This window comes from Phascolarctos cinereus, unplaced genomic scaffold, assembly GCF_003287225.1.
Source record: "Phascolarctos cinereus isolate Bilbo 61053 unplaced genomic scaffold, phaCin_HiC Scaffold_1;HRSCAF=81, whole genome shotgun sequence".
NCBI lineage: Eukaryota > Metazoa > Chordata > Mammalia > Diprotodontia > Phascolarctidae > Phascolarctos > Phascolarctos cinereus.
Genome location: NW_027555514.1, coordinates 60,023,626 through 60,043,539, shown reverse-complemented (window position 1 = coordinate 60,043,539; position 19,914 = coordinate 60,023,626). Strand labels below are relative to the sequence as shown.

The 19,914-nt window shown below is 36.7% G+C and overlaps 1 protein-coding gene across 3 annotated transcripts in view; it reads right to left on the bottom strand.

Moving 5' to 3' along the window:
• SPAG6 (sperm associated antigen 6) overlaps positions 1 to 19,914 on the bottom strand; it is an 84,521-nt gene that overhangs the window by 31,106 nt on the left and 33,501 nt on the right. For 2 of the 3 annotated variants that reach the window (XM_020966904.2, XM_078151942.1), the window contains 3 exons: positions 2,650 to 2,855; positions 1,381 to 1,554; positions 134 to 286 (listed from right to left, as the gene is read on the bottom strand). In XM_020966904.2, the coding sequence (XP_020822563.1) occupies positions 134 to 286; positions 1,381 to 1,554; positions 2,650 to 2,855 (533 nt within the window). The remainder of the gene's footprint in view (positions 1 to 133; positions 287 to 1,380; positions 1,555 to 2,649; positions 2,856 to 19,914) is intronic. The other variant, XM_078151941.1, reaches the window with a different exon arrangement.

The following is a 19,914-nucleotide window of genomic DNA, read 5'->3' as shown; positions in this document are numbered from 1 at the left end:
ATTCAGGCATTCTTATATTCTGGTTACCCACTATGCCATTTTACATATTTTATGCTATGAGGAGCAAAAATTAGTCTATAGATCTTTCTTGGAATGTCATTGTAATGATAATGGGGAAAGAGGAAGAACTAACCTTGGAGATGATCACTGCCATGGCAAGGTTCTCAGAATGCGCAGCTACATAGCCAAGCATCATGATGCCAGGAAGCCTTATATTTCCTTTGCAGGAACCAATACAATCAATCACAGCAGCGACTCCTCCTGCATTAACTATTAGTTGTGAAAGCTGCAAGGAAAGAACCAATCTAGAAACTTCAGGCAGAAAGCAGCATGGTCAAGTTATCCGGATTCATTCTTATGCTATCCCAAATCATTTATTATGTAGAACCCAAAAAGTATGCTTCTTCAGTAAAATAAAGTTTATTATCATGGCTTACTTCTGAAGAAAGTAAAGTTTAATCTATGGAAAAACATTCATGAATTTCCTACACATTTACCGAAGAAATACTTAAGTGTAGCATTTCTGCTGCTTCATTGCATCAATATATTATACACACTGTGTGGCTTATTCTGTGGTTTAATTTTTCATGCATTGATGGCCCAACTTTTATCCCCATTATAATGGGTGTCAAAATTCCTCACCTAGACTGTGAGCCTAGGGCTAGCTCATAACTAGCTGGCTATTGAAACTAACAATCATAATGTGTTGGTATAAGGATGATTAATCATTGAGTAGAAAATACATGTCACATAGGAAATATTCTAATCTAATGATCCTTCCTTTGCTAGTAACGATTTCTATGTGATTTTATTTCAGTCATGAAGACTCTAGGTCAAGTTAAGATGTTTGGTGAGATGAAAAATGTATACCTTAATGGAATGAAGGGTGATTAGTCAATGTGGTTATTGCTAAAAATAAACATAAAGAAAACTAGAAACTACTTCATAGTCTGTTCAGTCTCTGCATCTTATTATTTCATATTTCCTATTCACGTAGAAAGTACCAGGAAGGAAATGGTGTCACTCTGTGTAACCTTTATACAAATACAGCTTCTATTATGCAAGGATCTCAAGTGATTCTGAAAAACTCTGCACACCTGCCCGAGAAAAGATCAAAAATGTGGTAATGACTAGTATTCTCCCCATACTGGAAATGCAGAAACGGAGGACAAGAGAATTGAAATGACTTGCCCAAAGTCATTTTAATAGAAAGCTTGTGAAGGGAAGAACTTGAGACTTCTGACTCCAAGTCCATCAATCTAACCAACCAAGCATGCAATGGATGCCACAATCCTTGTGCCCTATAAATAGCGAAAATGAAGCCAATGTGGTATGTTATTTACAAGAGATTTGTGGAGATTTTTTTTGTTTACTTTTTACCTCAGGCGTATGTTTTGCTATTTCTCTAATGAGAGTTGAAGCATTTTTCTTGACATATTCATCTTTGTCCTTTAGGCACGTAAGAACCACGGGGAAAATTTCTGCTTCGACAACCATTTCCGCCAGGTCCACGGAATGCTTTGCTATCTGACTGAGAGCAGAAAGCACTTGACGCTATTGAATAAGAGTAATTATTTAGACTCTATTAGAGAGGGCTCGTAAATAATGTTTTTTCCAACTTTCATTACTTCACGGACTTTTCTTTTATAAACTTTTCTACATAGACTTTCACAGTTTTTGGCATAAAGGAAAACATAAGCATATATTCATTCGTCTTGAGTTTCATTCATATCCATGTATTTTAACTAAGAATGCTCACTAGTCTCGCTAATGCTCTAAAGGCAAAGGTTTCTTTTCCATTTACTCTTCTAAAAGTTTCATACATCAATAAATGATCAAAAACAAATTACCTTGAACTTAACAAAATTCCGTAATTACACAGCATCCGAAATTGAAATTTATGGTGTATTTAGTTTACTGTTGCTAAAAACTGACTTTACAGGCCCAAGATTTTAATTTTGTCGCAACATTGATGCCGTCTCAAAGAATCCTACTTTTACTTTAATGTAAATATTAGGATTTTTAAACATTTAAAAATTTACAAGATGTCATTGCACATGTATAATCTATATAAAACTGCTTATCTCCTTAGGAAGAGAGAGAAGAGAGGAAGAGAATGAGAACTCAAAAATTTTAAAAATGAATGTTAAAATTGTTTTTACATGTTCAAAAAGTATAATACATGCAAGATGTCACAAAAGTCTTTGCATGACTTTTAACACTAAAGTTTTTTGAAACAGTATATGAAATATAATAGTCATATTGATAAAAAATCACATTTAAGAAGTAATAAACTATAAACAAAAGACAATGCTATTAACATGGCATTATGATGTTCTACATGAAACAAGAATTTGTATTAGTGGGGATGTTTTAATTATTAATACTACTAACATGGATGCATTCATGTTTCTTGCAATATTTCATTCCATCACAAAGTGATTTTCCTAATTGTGATTCTATTTCTAAAAATTTTAATGGATTATTTTTACACATCAGAAGATCTGTGCAAGGTAATATCTGTTCTCAATGAAAACTAAGTAACTACCTTTGAAATTTTATTTTAACAATTCAATTCATCGGCATTTTTATTTTCTAATATTAATAATTGATACTTTCCGGGGTTTAAAAAAAACATTTTTAAAGTACCTTCAGTTTAGCATCAAGGTTCAGGATCATCTGTGCTAAGTGAGCGATAGCTCCTGCATCCACCACTGTCTGGGCTAACTCTGGAGAATGCTTTGAAATATCGCTGAGAGCTGAGGCAGCAATCCTTTTCAAAGCAATTTCTGGCTCCTGGATACAGAGTACTAAAAGGGGAACTGCTCCCGCATCCACCACAGCTTGCGACAGTTCTGTGGGTCCAAGAAAAGTAATTAAGTGAGTATGGGTGACTGACCCTTGTGCAAGCCATTTTTCACCCTGACAGATACAGCAAAGAAAAAAAGGGGAGGGTGAACTGCGCTGTCTCGACATCTGCATTTCAAATCAGCCCTCCTGGTTTTCATAAACCATGTGGACCAATCCTGAGCTGAAAAGAATACAGGTCAATCGATGGACCTCCATTTACATGCACACATTTGAGGTAGATTAGGCTGAAATGGCTTGTTATTCTGCTTTTTTTTTTTAGAGAGAGAGAGAGAGTAAGCAGATGTCAGCTGTTTAAGCCCTGACTATTTTGCATTTATCAATAGGAAAGCATTTTATGCATGGTTTACAATAACAGAGAAAATTAAAGTACCAAAATTTGACCAACCAACCTAATCAGGCAGTAGTTGTCCTATTTATGTAAGCAAACATTAACATGGTTCATGTGTCAATTCAGTAAGAAAGGATTTTTTAAAAATTCCTTTCCTTTTGGATCACTTATCAAAAATGATTTTTACTTTATAATGCAACACAAATGTCTAGTTACACTACATAACTTTCAAAACATGATTTCCTATTAAAAGCCATGTTCTATGATGTATCTACATGCCAAACATTTAATTAATGTTAATGTTTAATCAGTTAATCTTTGCATGTTGAAGATCAGGAATCAGGGCAATATTTTAAGTAATTTGAATGTTTTCAGCATATGATATACCAATTAATGTGCATATTCAGTAACATCAGTTATAGAAAGCACTAGTTTTAAGATATTGAGTAATTGGAGAAAGTCCATGTGAAGAGACTTTGAAAAGTACCGCAGAGTTAACTTATCATTATGATATTGTTCTTTTCAACACTGATACATAACCAAATTTTTAAATGTCTATTAAAATTTTTTAAATGAAAAAATAAAATGTCCTTTAAAAAAAAGTGTTACAGCCTTTCTTCCAAAGTGGCCTCTCTCACTGCCTTGTTTTATTCATTAAGCATTTTGATCTATGTCCTTCATTTAAGAAGATGTGCTTAGTTCTTTTATTTGAAAAGGAGGGAGGATGTGTTGCCAGTAAAACCTTACTTTCAAAAAAAATGTGGAGCTTACTGAAAACACCGCTAGAAAAGGCAGCTGCTGTTTACTCCAACTTTGTGTTTTTCTTTAAATTATTTTAAGAGCGCAGAAGCACTTAGCCTCTATCATGTGATATTTACAATTTAGACAGGCTGTAGGAACTAAGTTATGGCTTATGCATTACCTACATGACAAATGAAGAACTCAACATTTTTTTTAATTGCCTCACTTAGAAATGCATCTGGTTGCTGAATATGAAAGGATGTTAGAGTGTCATTTTCTCCAAAACTAAAAGCAAGTAGAAGAAAAATAAAGATAGAAAGACAAAGGCAACAACAGACTACAGGAATAGCAACTTAACCATAAAACAGATCTCTCTGAGACAGCAACAAAGCAGCTACAGTAAGTGTCTGAAGACTTATGAGCAGACAGGTGATACCAGCACTGGGCTGGCAACATAACTCATTGCATCATTTCCCAATATTCACCTTTTGTAAAGAATGAGAGCAATAGAGCTACACTGCAAGTGGAACTGTTTGTGTCTCTGATCCTCTATCCATTGAGTAACTCGATGTTTCCACTATATATGCAATTCAAATGATATAGGCTATTATAGAGTCCAGACAGTCTATAATTTGTCATATATATATATATAGCTAGGTCACATTCAAACTTAACATATATAATATATATTATAATAAATTTATACATGTACAATGAATTGAATCCATTTACTTCAAGGGAGCCACCAAATTACTCCATCAGCTCATGTTTCTCCTTTTAGGTAATATTTAAGTTTTATTGACCATTCTCACAATCCCCATATATACTTTTTCTTCCATTGTGAAATCATTTGGCTTACAATCTGCTCCTTCCCCAAACACTACAAAGTTCAAACCAAACTCTGTTACATGAGTATAAGCTCCATGAAGGCAGGGATATTGTTTTGTGTTATCTTCCTATCTTCTCAGTGCACATTAAGTAAATAAATGTTATTTAGTTGAATTCTTCTGGTTGTTTTTAACCACTCAACTCACTCTGTCACCCTCTGGAGCACACTTGACTTATGGATACAGTAATACAGAATGAGACTAAACATGGGGGGTGGGGTAGAATCTGCAAGTTGGCTTTAAATATTTGAAGAGCTGTCCTATAGTAGAGAGATTACACTTAATCTGTAGAGATGCAGAGGACAGAGCTAGAAATGGTGTGTAGATACATTTAGGAGATACATTTCAATTTCACATCCAGAAGGACATAGTGTAAAGCAGAAGGTGTTGTACTTATCTACATATATATCTTTATCAATTGATTTCTTATTTATTGTTTAGAGCCAGTCACACTGGTTGAAAAATTCTTGGCATGGAAAATCCTTCTACTGATGAAGATAAACATCTTATCTCTAATTTCTATCCTTAGAGAGAAGATGCCAGAAGGCCTTACAATGTTAAATGATTTACCCAGTCACAAAGCCAATGGGAGTCAGAGGTGGAAATGGAGACCAAGTGTTCTTGACTTGGAAGGCTAATCTCTATCCACTCTTCTAGCATTTCTCAGACTTTCGGATCTCAGGACCCTTTTATACTCTTAAAAATTAAGGATCCCATCCTTCAAAAGAGCTTTTGTTTATGTAGATTATCTCTACCAATATTAAAACATATTACATTATTCTGAAAATAATTTTGACCTTATTGACCACCTGATAGAGTCTCAGAGATCCCTGGGGTCCCTGGGCCACACTTTGAAAATCTCTGCACTATGTCATTCTGTTTCTTGTTTTTTTGTTTGTGTGTGTGTGTGTGTGTACATATATACATATATATATATGTGTGTGTGTGTGTGTGTGTGTGTATATATATATATATATATATATATATATATAATTTATTGGTAGAGACAGTATGATGTCATAGAAAGAAGGCCAGCCTTGAAGTCAGGAAGACCCAGGCCCAAGTACTTGACCATATTACATACTAGACAATTACCAATGTCTGCAACTTTGTGTGTCAACCTCACCTTCATTCACCTCCCATGTCCAATCAGTTGCCAAATCTTGTCATTACTATCTCCATGTGTCTCATATCATTATCCTTAGACTCAGTAAGACTCAGCTAAAGAATCACTTTCTATATGAAATCTTTCCTGCTCCCAAGCTGCCAGTGCCTTCTTTCCAAAATTCTCTCTATTGTGTGTATATACATATATGTTATATTATATTATATTATATTATATTATATTATATTATATTATATTATATTATATTATATTATATTATATTATATTATATTATATTATATTATATTATATTATGTTATGTTATGTTATGTTATGTTATGTTATGTTATGTTATGTTATGTTATGTTATGTTATGTTATATTATATTATATTATATTATATTATATTATATTATATTATATTATATTATATTATATTATATTATATTATCATATTATATTATATTATATTATATCATATTATATTATATCATATTATATTATATTATATTATTTATATATACATGTCATCTCTCTCAGCCTCAAGGACAGGGACTATTTAACTTTTGTATCTCTAACACAGTCCTTGGCACCTAGTAGGTGCTTATTAAATGTTTGTTAATTGACTGGCCACAAGCAAATCATTAAACTTCCTGGTTCCCCAGGCAACTCTCCAAAACTGTAGGTTATAGATAAGTTGCCTGTCCATATAGCAGGAAAGATTTTCCAAAACAGAAATTTCCTAAACTGATCAAATCATAAATTTGAATCCAAAAAGCACACATTCTTTTGTATTATATTATACATCATTGAATCCTAGCAGGAAGAGTGTTGAATTTAGAGTCAAGATGACCTGAGTTCAAGTCTCAGGTCTGACACTTACATGGTTACACATCCATGGACAAGTCACTTAATTTGCCCTCAGGCCTAGGTTTCCCTATTTGTAAAGTGGCAATGATAATTCTTGAACTACCTAAACAAAATGTTATAAAATGTGATGGTAATTATTCCTAATAATCAGAGTAGTCTGAAAGTAGAAAGGGTTGCCTTGTGAGGTAGGGAAAGTCCCCACATGGACGGTGATCAAATGGAGGCTAGAAAACCACATAATATTTCATCGGCTTCCTAATCTGACTCACACTTTTAAGAGAAAAGAGTCATCCTTGGTGTTCAAGCATGTTCTAGCATGGATGCCTTAGGCAAAAAAAAGCAGTGAATGATGAACTCATGAATAGGGTTGGTAAAGATGCTAGACATTTGTTATTTTAAATTATAAGCAAACCACCAAATTATTTTCTTTCAAAATATAGCTTTTGTTCTTCAAAATGAGAAGCAGCAAGATGAAGTGGAAAGAGTCCTGGACATGTCATCAGAGCACCCAGACTCACTTCCTTGTGAGGCCACTCTGGGGTTCCATTAATTTAGGGAACCCAATTAACCTTTGAACTTTAGTCGCTCTTTATGTAAAGGAGATATAATCATACTCATCCTACATTTACAAAGTTGCTTCAAGGTTCAAATATGTTAGTATACGTGAAGTACAAAAAATTCTATAAATGTAAAATGTCCTCATGATAGGCCTGAAGATAATTACAGAAATAAACAAGAAAAGGAGCAAGAATATAAAGATTTATTATATGAAGAAAAAGGAACATTTTCATAGTATATGAGATCATTGACTTTTTTTAAAACAATCAAGGAGAATTGCATATCCTGTGTGGGCAAAACAGTAGAGAAGGCATAATTAGTCATTTTCAACTAATCTATTACTTGATATAAAGCAGAAGTAGTCTTTCTCTTTAGTTTTCCATCCTTTCCCTCCTTACCATATTACTGTCATTTTTAAAAAGCTACCTTTGAGGTATTATTTATCTTAAAAATAAAAAATTAACCTATTTTAATCATTGCATATTATCAGTAATAAAGGCAAGTTATTTGAATGGCATCTCATTTACCCAGAAAGGATAGGAAGCATAAAATCTGCTCATTGCATGCTTGCAGACAAGTGAACGTACAGTGTGCAGATTTGATACTAGACCATGTCAGTAAAGGAATAACTGGTCCTTTTCTGCCCCATGAATGGCTCATTGTTGAGCAGTGAAATTGAGCCAGCCTCCTCCTTGGGATGGTGACATCAGAAACAAAGATCAGCTAATCACATTCCTCTTTGGTTTCCCTCACCTTTTTTTTTTTAATCCTTCTGGTAACATGTAGAATTTCCTCTAGAAAATGTATGATAGAACTTACACATATATGTCTTTTTGAATATGTATGACAGGAGAAAAGTTACATCTTGAGTATTTTCCCTTCCTTGGGCCCTAATATAGCTGCTGTTTAGAACTGTTTTCTTTAACACAATAAGTGCTATTATTGATCTTTTATAATTTGTGGGGAGCTTCTTGGAGCACTATTAACTTCTGTTAAGTTCAAAAGCTCGATAGAATATAAATTCATTGAGGGCAATTCAATTCATTTTTGCCTTTTGTATCCACCCTCCTCTCCTCCAAAATCCAGTAGAATGCCTTGAAATTATTCTCTAGTTTGCCGTGATTTAAAATATGAAGAGAATCTTAAAACATTTAAAATATGGCTCAGGTTCAAATTCTAAATATTTCTTTACTATTAGAAAATTGATTCATGGTACCCTGAGGATGAAAAATTAGTGTAGCTAGGTAGTTAAAAGGAAAAGAAGATTGGGATATGTCATACAAACTAGAGATGAGAAAATGACTTATATGATGATAGGAGGCATAAATACTAATTAGTCAAACCATACATTCTAACAAATTGTATGCTAGGGTCATTGGAAAGGGATTGACCCCCTGTTGAAAGAAAAGGAAGAAGTAATGACTCTAAAGGGTAAAATTGAGGAAACAAGGCAATTCTGGCGTGCACACACACACAAAAAGTGGTTTTGCCTTAACTGTCCTCATAATGGCCTCAACCTTGCCCTTCAATCCTGCCTGTAGTGACTTTGTCTAGAGCCCTCTGCTCCACTTCCAATTCTTGGAATCACTTTTGTGTAGCATCAGGTCAGATGAAGGGCCAGCCACCTAGGACCAGCAAACAAGAGCAGGGTGTGTGAATGGGAGGACAGCAGATATGAAAGTGAGGCTCTGGAAGCACATTAATGTTTTAAGAACACTAATAAATATTAACGTAAAAGATGGAAACCCAAAAATTGACCTGAGAAGGGAGAGGTGGAAGTTTAATTTGCTTAAATCTTATGTCTATGTAACCATAAGAAAAGGCTTAGGAAAAGAAAGAGAAGTGATCCAATGAAAGGATTCATGGATAGGATCATTCTAAAGATAAAAGTTCTAATTTAGGAATTTAATTTAGGAATCACAACAATGAGTGTAGTTTTAAAATAATGGTTACTGACAAAGTTTTTTAAGTCTTTTATTATTTTCATTGCTTTTTACTGTTAACTCAAAATGTAATTAGCTTGCTTTAAAAAAACTCCATTTCTAAATCCTGCAGAAGTTATGTTTAATTTTGGTGTTTTTCCATTCATGAGTCAAGCTTTTCTTTATGCTTGGGTAGCTTCCATCTGCCAATTAAAAGATGGGCCAGTTTTTTGCATATGGCCTTAACATGTATAGACATCTAAAAATCTGGTCACCACTTAGAACAAGAAATTTAAGTCAGTGTTCTGCCTGATTCTTTCTGTGACGGGCAAAATGTATTTGATTTTTTTTAAAGGTATAGCCCCAATAATTATAATCCCTAAAAAACCTAATCTAATTGTTTTTCCATCACTTCCAAAATGAAAGCAATCATATTTCCATGTAATAACACATAGTGATAACTAAATCAAAATTTACATAATTCACAGTAGCTCAAGCATACCAGCCCCTTGTTTGTTATTTAGATACAATTGTGATTATGAGGAAATTGGCTTTGTGTTTGTTTAATCTTTCTTTTTCAGGGATTTAACTTGGTTTTAGATGATTGCTTTGATGGCAAGATGCTCCAGTTCCTTTAAAATAGGTTGGCAAAATGCTATCACATTCGCCTGGATAAATCAGAGCCCGAGTGAGAAATTAGGATCACATGGGGCAAGTGCAAAATCATTATAAAGCACTCCCCCTCCTGCACTCCTTTCTAAAATCAGCCTGGAACTTCTCAAAGGGAAAGCAAAGAGGTAGAGATGGGCAATCTCACCCTAGTCTGGCTCTTAAGACGGGAGAATTTAAAAGCATATAACAAGAAATGCTAACTTGGTATTTAGCACTGGACTCCACTTTAACACAGCCCCAAATAAGCTGACACAGAAAGTAAATATCCCTAAACCTCAGCCCTCTGGTGCTGACAAAAGCAGATATAGTGTATATAAGAAATAGAAAGTGAATACTTACTCTTGTAGTCTGGAATGCCTCAGATATACCTAAGCTGCCTATATAAACTACGTAAAAAGGTATCTACCTGACAGCCTTATTTTAGTTGGATAGAAAATCTCTATTTGACCCAAAAGAGCATTTTTCTTCTAGGTATAATTCTTATGAAATTTTCCCAAAATGGGGCCCATAGTTGGACTTCTTGAGCTAGTGGACCTTTTTTCTGCATGTTGGTCTCACTAGGAAGCAGGAAAATAATAGCTGAATAGATAAAGATTGCTGAGCATTGGCCAAATATGCTCAAGTAAAACCAAAAAAAATGAGAATAGTCTTCATACAGTATGTGTATGTATAGAAATAATCAGTCCAAGTATTGTATATTTCCTATGGAGTGAAGGATCTCTTATCCTAGACTAATTCCTCCTCAAGATCTGTATTTGATTTAATTCTGTGTATTTGTTGCTAAATGTGCCTTTTCAATGGCTGTGTAGAATATGGTCATAACTATCACGTAATAATCCTGGGTAGTATAAAATGAAATTGAGTGAAAACCAATGTTTCCCAGAGTGTCCCTCAAAACACTAGGAGTTTCTCAGAACTATGCTGGGGGTTGCCCAAAGGAAAAAGTGATAACTGTAGGCAAGCAGACACTGAAAACTTGCTCATTTCACAGTCTATCAGCCGTGAACAATGCGCTTCATCTGCTGCTGAAGATGACCATCAGATACTGGTTGAAACTGATTGCCTTACTGAAAACTTGGCTTATTAGATGGATCACTGGACATACAGTCAATCAGATAAGTCCGGGTTTAGCAAAGCACTATTATCAGGTCAAAAAGCATTTATTAAGTGCCTGCCATGGAACAGGTGTGGTGCTAAGTAAGGAGTTACAAAGAAAGACAAAAAACAGTTCCTACTTTCAAGGAGCTCACAGTCTAATGAAGAAAACATGCAAACATTGACGGATAATCATATATACAGGGTAAACTGTAGGTAATCAGTAGAGGGAAGGCACTAGGTATTCATGAGGGAGAATAAAGAAAGGCTTCTTACAGAAGGTGGAATTTTAGCTGAGACTTAAAGGAAGGAGCCTGGGAAACAGGTGAGGAAGAACAAAATTCTAAACATGGGGGACAGCCAGTGAAAATGCAAGGTGTCAGGAGATGGAGTGTCTTGTTCTAGTAATAGCACAGTGACACTGGATTGCAGACTACATGGGATGGGGGAACCGTGAATAATGTACAAGATGATTGGAAAGTTAGGAGGGGGGTTTCGAATGCCAGACAGAGAATTTTATATTTGATCCTGGAGGTAATAGGGAACCACTGGAATTTACTGATAGGGGGAGGCATGGTCAGACCCATGAATTAGAAAGCTCAATTTGCCATCATGTGTGCCTTTTTATCTCCTTTACATTTTACATTTCTGTTTCTTTTATAAACACTGTATATATGTTCCCCAGGTTCTTTTTAAAAGGTAATGTAACAGTGATGCTATTGTCCAGAAAACTCATGTATTATATGAATGCTTGTTAGTCACTTACTGTTTATTGAAGATTGTAACAGAATCAGAGTAACACAAACTGAAAAGGAAATGACTAAGTAAAAAATCCAATAAGCCTTGTGTTGAGTGACTACTGATTGCAAGACAAATAACAACCCCTGTCCTCAAGAAGCTTACATTCATTCCACTGGACTAATCCAATATGTAAACAAGTAAATCCTAAAAACAATACACCAGCTCATCGGAGAGAATATAAAGGACAGGGGAATCATGAAGGGCTTCCCATCGTAGCTGGCATGTGATTGGAAGCTTGAATGACGCTAGGCATCCAAAGAGTCAGAGAAGGGAGGTGATATATTCCAGGAAAGAGGAACAGCTTGTCCTGAGGTATGAAAATAGGAGATGGAATGTCAAGTTTAAGGAACAGCAAGATGGTTGGTCAGGTTGGCTAAAATAGTGTGTGCAAAAAGGAAGAATGTAAAATAAGACTTGAGAGAAATAAGCTGAAGCAAGATTGGGAAAGGCTAAAGATTCAGAAGCTAAGTAGTTTGTACTTTATCCTGGAAGCAATAGGGGGCTGCTTTACCCTTAAAGAGGGTAAAGATATGATCAGACTTGTGCTTTAGGCAAGATTATTTTGGCAGCTAGGTGGGAGAATTAGAGAAGGGGGAAACTGGAAGCTGGCAGCCCAATTAGGAGAGTAGTTAGCAGTGATGAGGCTCTGGACTGCAGTGGTGATTATATGAGTGGAGAAAAGGGGATGGATGTGAGCTACTGAGAAAATATAGAATCAAAAATACGTGAAAATAATAGTTTATTGGGACAGAGGGTGAAAGAAGATGGCTTCAAGGCTTTGAACCTGGGCGACTAGATGGATGGTGATGGCCTCAATAAAAATAGTGAAATTTGGGGGTCGGGGTTAGGTTTTGAAGGATTGATTATGGATTCTCTTTTGGACATAACTGAGAAGGGACCTTATAGGCCTTCGAGTCCAACCCCTACTCTTATAGAAGTGGAAATTAAGGACCAGAGATGTTAAGTCCAAGTCACAAAGATAAGCAAATAGCAGGGCCAAGATTCTAACTTCAAATCCAATAGTCTTTCCACGGTCATCATGCAATCTCTTTCATTTAAGAAGGAGTGAATGCTAATCACCAAGTCTGGTGACCAAATGGATCCCTTAGATTGAAAGCTTCCCTTATTTTTTGAATTTTTCTCCATAATATTAAATCAAGTGTAATGATTTAAAAAATTTGCTTTCTCATTGAATAATATTACTTCTTACTTCATGATTTCCACCAAAAATGGTTTCATAAGCATCACATCTATATTTATGTTCTATAATGAATAATACTACCTTAATGGTTTTCATAGAGTGATGGGTTTCCCAGAGATGGAAGGAATCTTGGAGATCACTGCATTACTCTGATATTTTATTGATATGAATCATATAATGTGACTTGAGTCCCAAAGCCCATTGGTATGGAACTCTTTCCTCATTAGTAGAGATAAATGCCCTGCATTGCAAGAGAGGATTCTCTCTCTCTTTTGGTTGAGCTGAGTTACCTTGCTCCCAATGGAAGAACTCCTTCATTCTTTATTACTGGTGTATATTTTCCTGTGTATGTTTCCTCTGATTTCTGTTTTGCTATCAACTTGAATAAATGGGTTTCTTTGCTAATTCGTATATATGTTCATTGTGGAACTGATATTCGGCAGGAAAGGAGTAAAGCCTTGGTAAAGCTAGGTGTCCTCCCCTTTCCCCAATAAATAAACAGTAATCAGAAGTTTAGCTTGAATCTGAAAAACACATCCTCTAGATTAATAATATTTAAGGGGGCAGAAAAATAAAATTCTAGCTTAGTACCCTGGGCCTCTTTGACAAGAGCAGAATGATCCATCTTCTGGTCCCAACCATCCTTTGGAGAAGGATGAAGAGAGAAAAGGCTAGCAATGTCTATTCTGCCTCCATTTGAGGCACACTGTGATATCCCCATGTTACACATGGAAGGTGGCCCTCACTATATGTTTTATTCAGTCATTTTCAGTAGTGTCTGACTCTTCATGACCCCATTTGGAGTTTTCTTAGCAAAGATGCTGGAGTGGTTTGCCATTTCCTTCTCCAGCTCATTTTACAAATTAGGAAACTGAGGCAAACAGGGTTAAGTGACTTACCTGAGGTCATACAGCTAGAAGGCGTCTGAGGCCAGACTAGAACTCACGGAGATGGGTCTTTCTGACTTCAAGCCCAGGACTTTACCCATTGTGCCACCTAACTGCCTCGGGCCCTCACTGTATAACGAAAGCCATCATTTCCTTGGTGGAAGTCTACTTGCAATAAATTCATTTGGGGAGGGAGAACTCAAAGGATAATCTAGCAGGAGTAGACAGCAGTTCAGAAGATAGTCATACCTAATATGGAAGAAGTCATGGGCAAATGGCAGCCTGTCCACCAGAGTATCCCATAGGAGTAGCTGCACACACTTTTGGAGAACTCCAAGGCAAGGTGTAGGAACAGTAATTGCTATAGGGAAAAAGTATGAAAAAAAGCCTTTCAAGGGAACAGGTGAGAGCATCTACTGCGGGGCAGGAAGCTAGGCCAAAGTTCTGGTTACTGCTAGTTACTGCTCTGGGAAGGGTTTCCTATTTTTTTTTTAAACTAGATGCTCTATAATGTCCTTAGTTCTTAACATTCTATGAGTGTGAATGTATAAGATATTATTGACAAATAAGGCCCCACCAAAGAATCTACAAGAAAGTGATTTTGATGCACTCTTCCCCCCAAATGTAAATCATTCAGATTAAATCTCACTGAGGTACCTCTAGCAAAAGTATGCCAAAAATACCAAAAATTCACAACAACCCATTATATGTACATTTACAATTCTAAAAATCACCCAGGGCAATGCCGATAAGTATCACCAAAGGCTTTAATTAATTACTCTCCATTTTAAACCTCATTCAGCTCAGTAAATTCTGTTGAAGTGCCAAAAGATGGATGGGAGGAACAATTTCTTTCTGTTTTACTTATCCTTGGTCATCAATACCTAGACTAGAAGGTGGAAAAGTAGTCAGCTTAACTAAATCAAAGCACTAAAGAGATGAACAATGTCAGGTTAGGTTTGGTTGGGTTTAAAATGTTATAATATAGTGGTGTATGTACAATCATACATATATACTGACCTAGCCATTTAAAATTATATATGCCCCAAGATTTTAAAAAACCCATATTTTTGTGTGCTTAAAGGTAAAGGAAAACTACCACATACTTCCTTGTACCAATTAAGATAGTAATTTCTAGGCTCACTGGGCCTGGAATCAGAAAGATCTGAGCTCAGATCCAGCCTCAGACATTTACTACCATCACCCCTATCTCTATTTTATCTGATGCACCCATAGGGGAAGGTCATATCATAGACCCCACCATCACCTGAAACTATTCCAGCTCTACGATCTTGAACCCTGAAATCTCCTCCTTCTCCCATCAATCACAATCTCTTATTCTGTTTTCTCATTGCCCCACTCACTACTCCAATCCTAGACAAGCCACCCATTCTCTCCTTTTATCACTTTCCTCATCCATCTGATGTAAGCCCTTGGAATACGTGGTACCATTCTTCTCCTTCTTTGTACATCATTCTAGGAGATGGCGAAAGATTCAAGTTGCTCTTCCTTTATAAACTATTCTATTGTACTTGATCTCCAAGGATTATACAATTCCAGAGCTATAAAAATCCTTATAATCTAACCTCCTCATTTCACAAAGAGTACAATATCAGAAAGAGGAAGTTAATTGCCCAAGGTCACTTAGGTAGCAAGTAGCAGAGCTAGGATTAAAATCCAGGTCCTCCAATGCCAAACTCAATACTTTCATTACACCAAGCTGGTTCTTTTTCTCTGTAGCCATGGGGCAGAGGTAGTTCCTCCTTTTCTCTCCCCATTCCAAGAGCACAGAATGCAGTCAATAAGAAATATTCTAAACATCCCACTACTGTTTCCTTCCACTTCAGCAAATACCAATGTTATCTCCCAATTTTATTGACCCCTATTTGGCTGACATGGTAATTTTCCATTTGATCTCTAATACCTCATGGGACTTTAGTGTGTTTTGAAATCTGTCTGTAAGGTGAGAAGTGTTCTCACATGTGGAAACCAACCATGAGGAATTAGAAACAGAATTACTCAGCAGGATTTTCAGATACTCAGAATGGGAGAGAGAGAGAGAGAGAGAGAGAGAGAGAGAGAGAGAGAGAGAGAGAGAGAGAGGACAGAGAGAGAGAGGACAGAGAGAGAGAGAGAAAGCGAATCAGCAAATACTACAGACATTCCTTTTCATACTAGAAAGGAAACACAGAGTATCTTGGAAGCCTTGAAAACCTGCCAAATAGTTTCATTATAAATTGTAGTGTGACCCAGAACACACGATTTTATTTCAGTTTTCTCCTCTATAATATGACAATGACATCCATTAACAAAATCCAACCCAGAGTATATAAATATTATATAGATATAACCCAAGGGATAATCACCACAACTCCAGCCTTCCTCTGTGGATCAGGCTATCTTTCAAAGCAAAAGGTGGAAAAACATTGACATGGAAGTTTTTTGATTGTCCTCCATCTTTTCACATATTTCTGGCCAAGCTATTCTTCTCACCCCTGTTTCTAATTCCATCTCTAGCCACTGCCAGAGTCTACAGAGGAACATATGAAGTGTTCTATGTAGTTCCCCTCCCCCTCAAAAGCTGCTGTGCCTATAAATAGTACCCAGATAGTGGAGAAGTCACCAAGACAGAAGCACAGAGAGGCCAAAGGCGTTTCATAATACAGTCCCCAAAAATGGCTGGAGCAGCTATAACCAGAATTATAAAGCCAGAGCTTAATTATTTCTTACTCTCCCCATATCCCATGTCCATCTCTGACCAAGACAGTCCACTCACTCTGCCATCTTCTCCCTAAAGCAGGAGCACTGATAGAAATCAGAGGGAATTTGGACATTGATTGGGAGAATAAAAGGAGATCAGAAAATCATTGGATTGTGGGAGAAGGTAGCAGACGGATACAAGAAGCACCCGCTCTGCAGAGACACTTATCATCACCTTTGTTATTTTCTTCCTAGGAAAGTTGGTGTAAGCTTAAAAGAATGGCTGACTAATCTTCAGAATATTTTTACAAAGCACATATTATTGTATCACTTGACAGTTGGTGACTCAATCCTAGATATTTAATGACTTGCACACATCATACGATGCTGGAAATGAAATGCAGAATTGCTGGTCTTCAATTTTTTGTTACCTTTCACTACTTGCAAAATGCTTTGAGACCTATAAAAAGAAGTCACTGTAAAATGTTTGTTTTTCAAACATCAAGGGAAGGCTTTTAGATAATACTTATTATTCCACTTCCCTGCTTAGTGTCTACCTATTCTATTATTTTTCCTAAGTTTTTCTACTCAACTCAGTTCAGTAAACATTAATTCTTTATTTTCTGTAGGTATGAGTTTTATTTGGTCAGCACTCCCTTTCCATATCGATGGTGTTTACAGCTGTGGATGCAAACATCTTTTTTGCTATTAGTAATGAGTAAGTAGAAAGGTCTGCATAAAATATCCCATCATAGACCAACAGCCACACCCCCTTGCTTTTTAAGAAGCCATTAAGAAGGAAATCAGATTATTTGGAGGCAAATCCTCTATCCGTGCTGGGGTGAATGTGAATGATGTCCTCTTTTTTATCTTACTGAATAACAATTTCCTTGCCTTCTGAAAAATCTATGCAGTAATCTCTTCTGGGAGCTTCTGGGTCCCAGACCCCTAACTACTGTGAAATATTGAAATTACAGTGGGAATTCCATGTGGGCGCCAGATTATAGCAGGAAATTGGAATGGGATCTCTAAGACAGAGCCTGTTTATGAGCTGTAATCATTTAGCCCCAGACCTCAACAGAGGGAGAAATGGAAGGGTTCTATCCAGTGGGTGCCTGCCTGAAGGTGCATCTGTGTGTTTTGACTATGCACTACAGAGATTGCCTTCCCTCAAAGCTCTCTGGCATGACACTTTGAAACACTTAATGCACTCTGCTTGGGATAAGATTCATGGGCATAAGAATATAAAACACACCACAGAATCTTCCATGTTTTTTGAACTGCTGTAACCACAACCCTAACATGTACCTCCTATCAAGATCCCTCAATATATTTGATCTAAATAAGCAACAAGTGGTCATGCAGGCTCTGTTTGAAACCATCCCGTGATAGGAAATTCACTCTCTATGAAGGCAACATTTCATTTTTTTTTTTTTGGAAGGTTTGGTTGTTAGGATCCTTCACTGGGTAGCTAACAAAAATTAATCACCTTAGTACCTTCCACCCATTAGCCTTTGTTCTGCCTTCGGTGGTCAAGCTGAATAAGTCAAATCACTTGTCGAGGACAAAACATATTCTAAAACATTTTTTTATTCCCCACCTCACCCCCAAGACTTTTCTGTAAGCTAAATATCCCCAGTTCCCTCAACCGATCTTCACGTGGCACTTTTTGGTTCCTGTTTTCTCCGTCACCTTTCTCTGAACCTGCCAATAGCCTCCCTAAAAATGTGGCATTCAGAACTAGATCCCAGGTAGGATATGACCTGGTCAGAGTACAATGGGACTGTTACCTCCTTTCAGGACCTATTGTCCTACTAATCCATGCTCAAATTTGCTTTTTTTTTTTTTAACCTTTTTTGGCTACCATATCAAACTGCTGGCTCAGTTTGAGTTTACAACCCATTAAGACTCCTAGACTGTTTTCTAAACTTTGTCCTTCTTCCTAGAACTATGATTCTTCTAATACATTAGGTTGTTCTTTGAAGGCATAGACTATCTTTTGATTCTTTTTCTATCCCCAGGGCTAAGCGCAAAGTAGCTACTTAATAAATGATTACTCACTATTGACTAATACAGCCTAAGATCACTGTTGCTTTTTGGGTTACCACACCAAATTGCTGGCTCCACAAAAAAAGTGGAGCTTGCAGTCCACTAGGACTCCTAGATCTTTTTCACACAATAGCTGTCTGGCCATGTCTATCTCATCTTATACTTGCACATTTGGTTTACTACATACAAATTCAAGACTTCACACTTCACCTATCAGATACAGCCCTAGTGTTCCAGCCATCAAAATCCTTCTGATTGTCATTCCAGATTGTTCTTCAGCATATTGTATCTTTCAGTATATCTTTGCCAGCTCCATGTCCTCTGCTCAGCATTCGTAGCCCCACAACCTGCTCCCTCTAATTCAATAGCAAGATCAGTAGGGAATTGGGCATTATGGGGAAAAGTGGATAATGGCTATCCTATGGGGATATGAGGGAGGAGATACCCCCTCCACGCCTCACATGGTAGGAGAGCCGTAAGTCAAATGGCTTTTATTTCCCTTTTTAGGTCCTTGACTATTCTTCCTTAGCCTAGACCATGCTTCAGGTTGGCAATGAGAAGATAGTCTATCTCCAACACTACTCCCACTTGCCCCACACACAGCTAAAGCAGAACTCATTTTCCACTAAACCCATCATCCCTGCTCAAAAGGTTTCTCCTTCTATTGATGGCTCTATCACTCTTTCATTCATTCAGGTTTGCATCCTTAGGATCAACTTTGATTCTCTCCTACCCTTCACCCCTCACATTCAATCAATTCTACCTCCACGGTGTCTGCCAGTCTCCAATGTGACTCTACTCACACATCCTTACCTGGACTACTGCAATAACTTCCTATGTTCTCCTGGCTTCTAGGATCGTCACTCTACAACCTATCTTCCACATGGCTCCCAAAGTGAAATTCTTAATACAGAAATCTAACCAATTCATCCCCTTCTACTCCAAAATCTCTAATGGTTCCTTCATTTGCCTACAGAATAAAATAGAAATGACTTAGCCTGGCATTTAAAGCTTTCCACCATTTGGCCCCACCTACTTTTCCAGTATTCTTTAACACTATTGCCTTGCACAAAGTCAAACTTACCTTATGGCTGTTTTCCCTTTGCAAAATCCCATGTTGGGCCTCCATGTACAAGTAATCCCTATGTCTTAAATGTATTCCCTTTTTGCCTTCATTCCTTAGAATCTTGAGCTTCCTTAAAATACAAAACAGGTGCTACCCCATTGA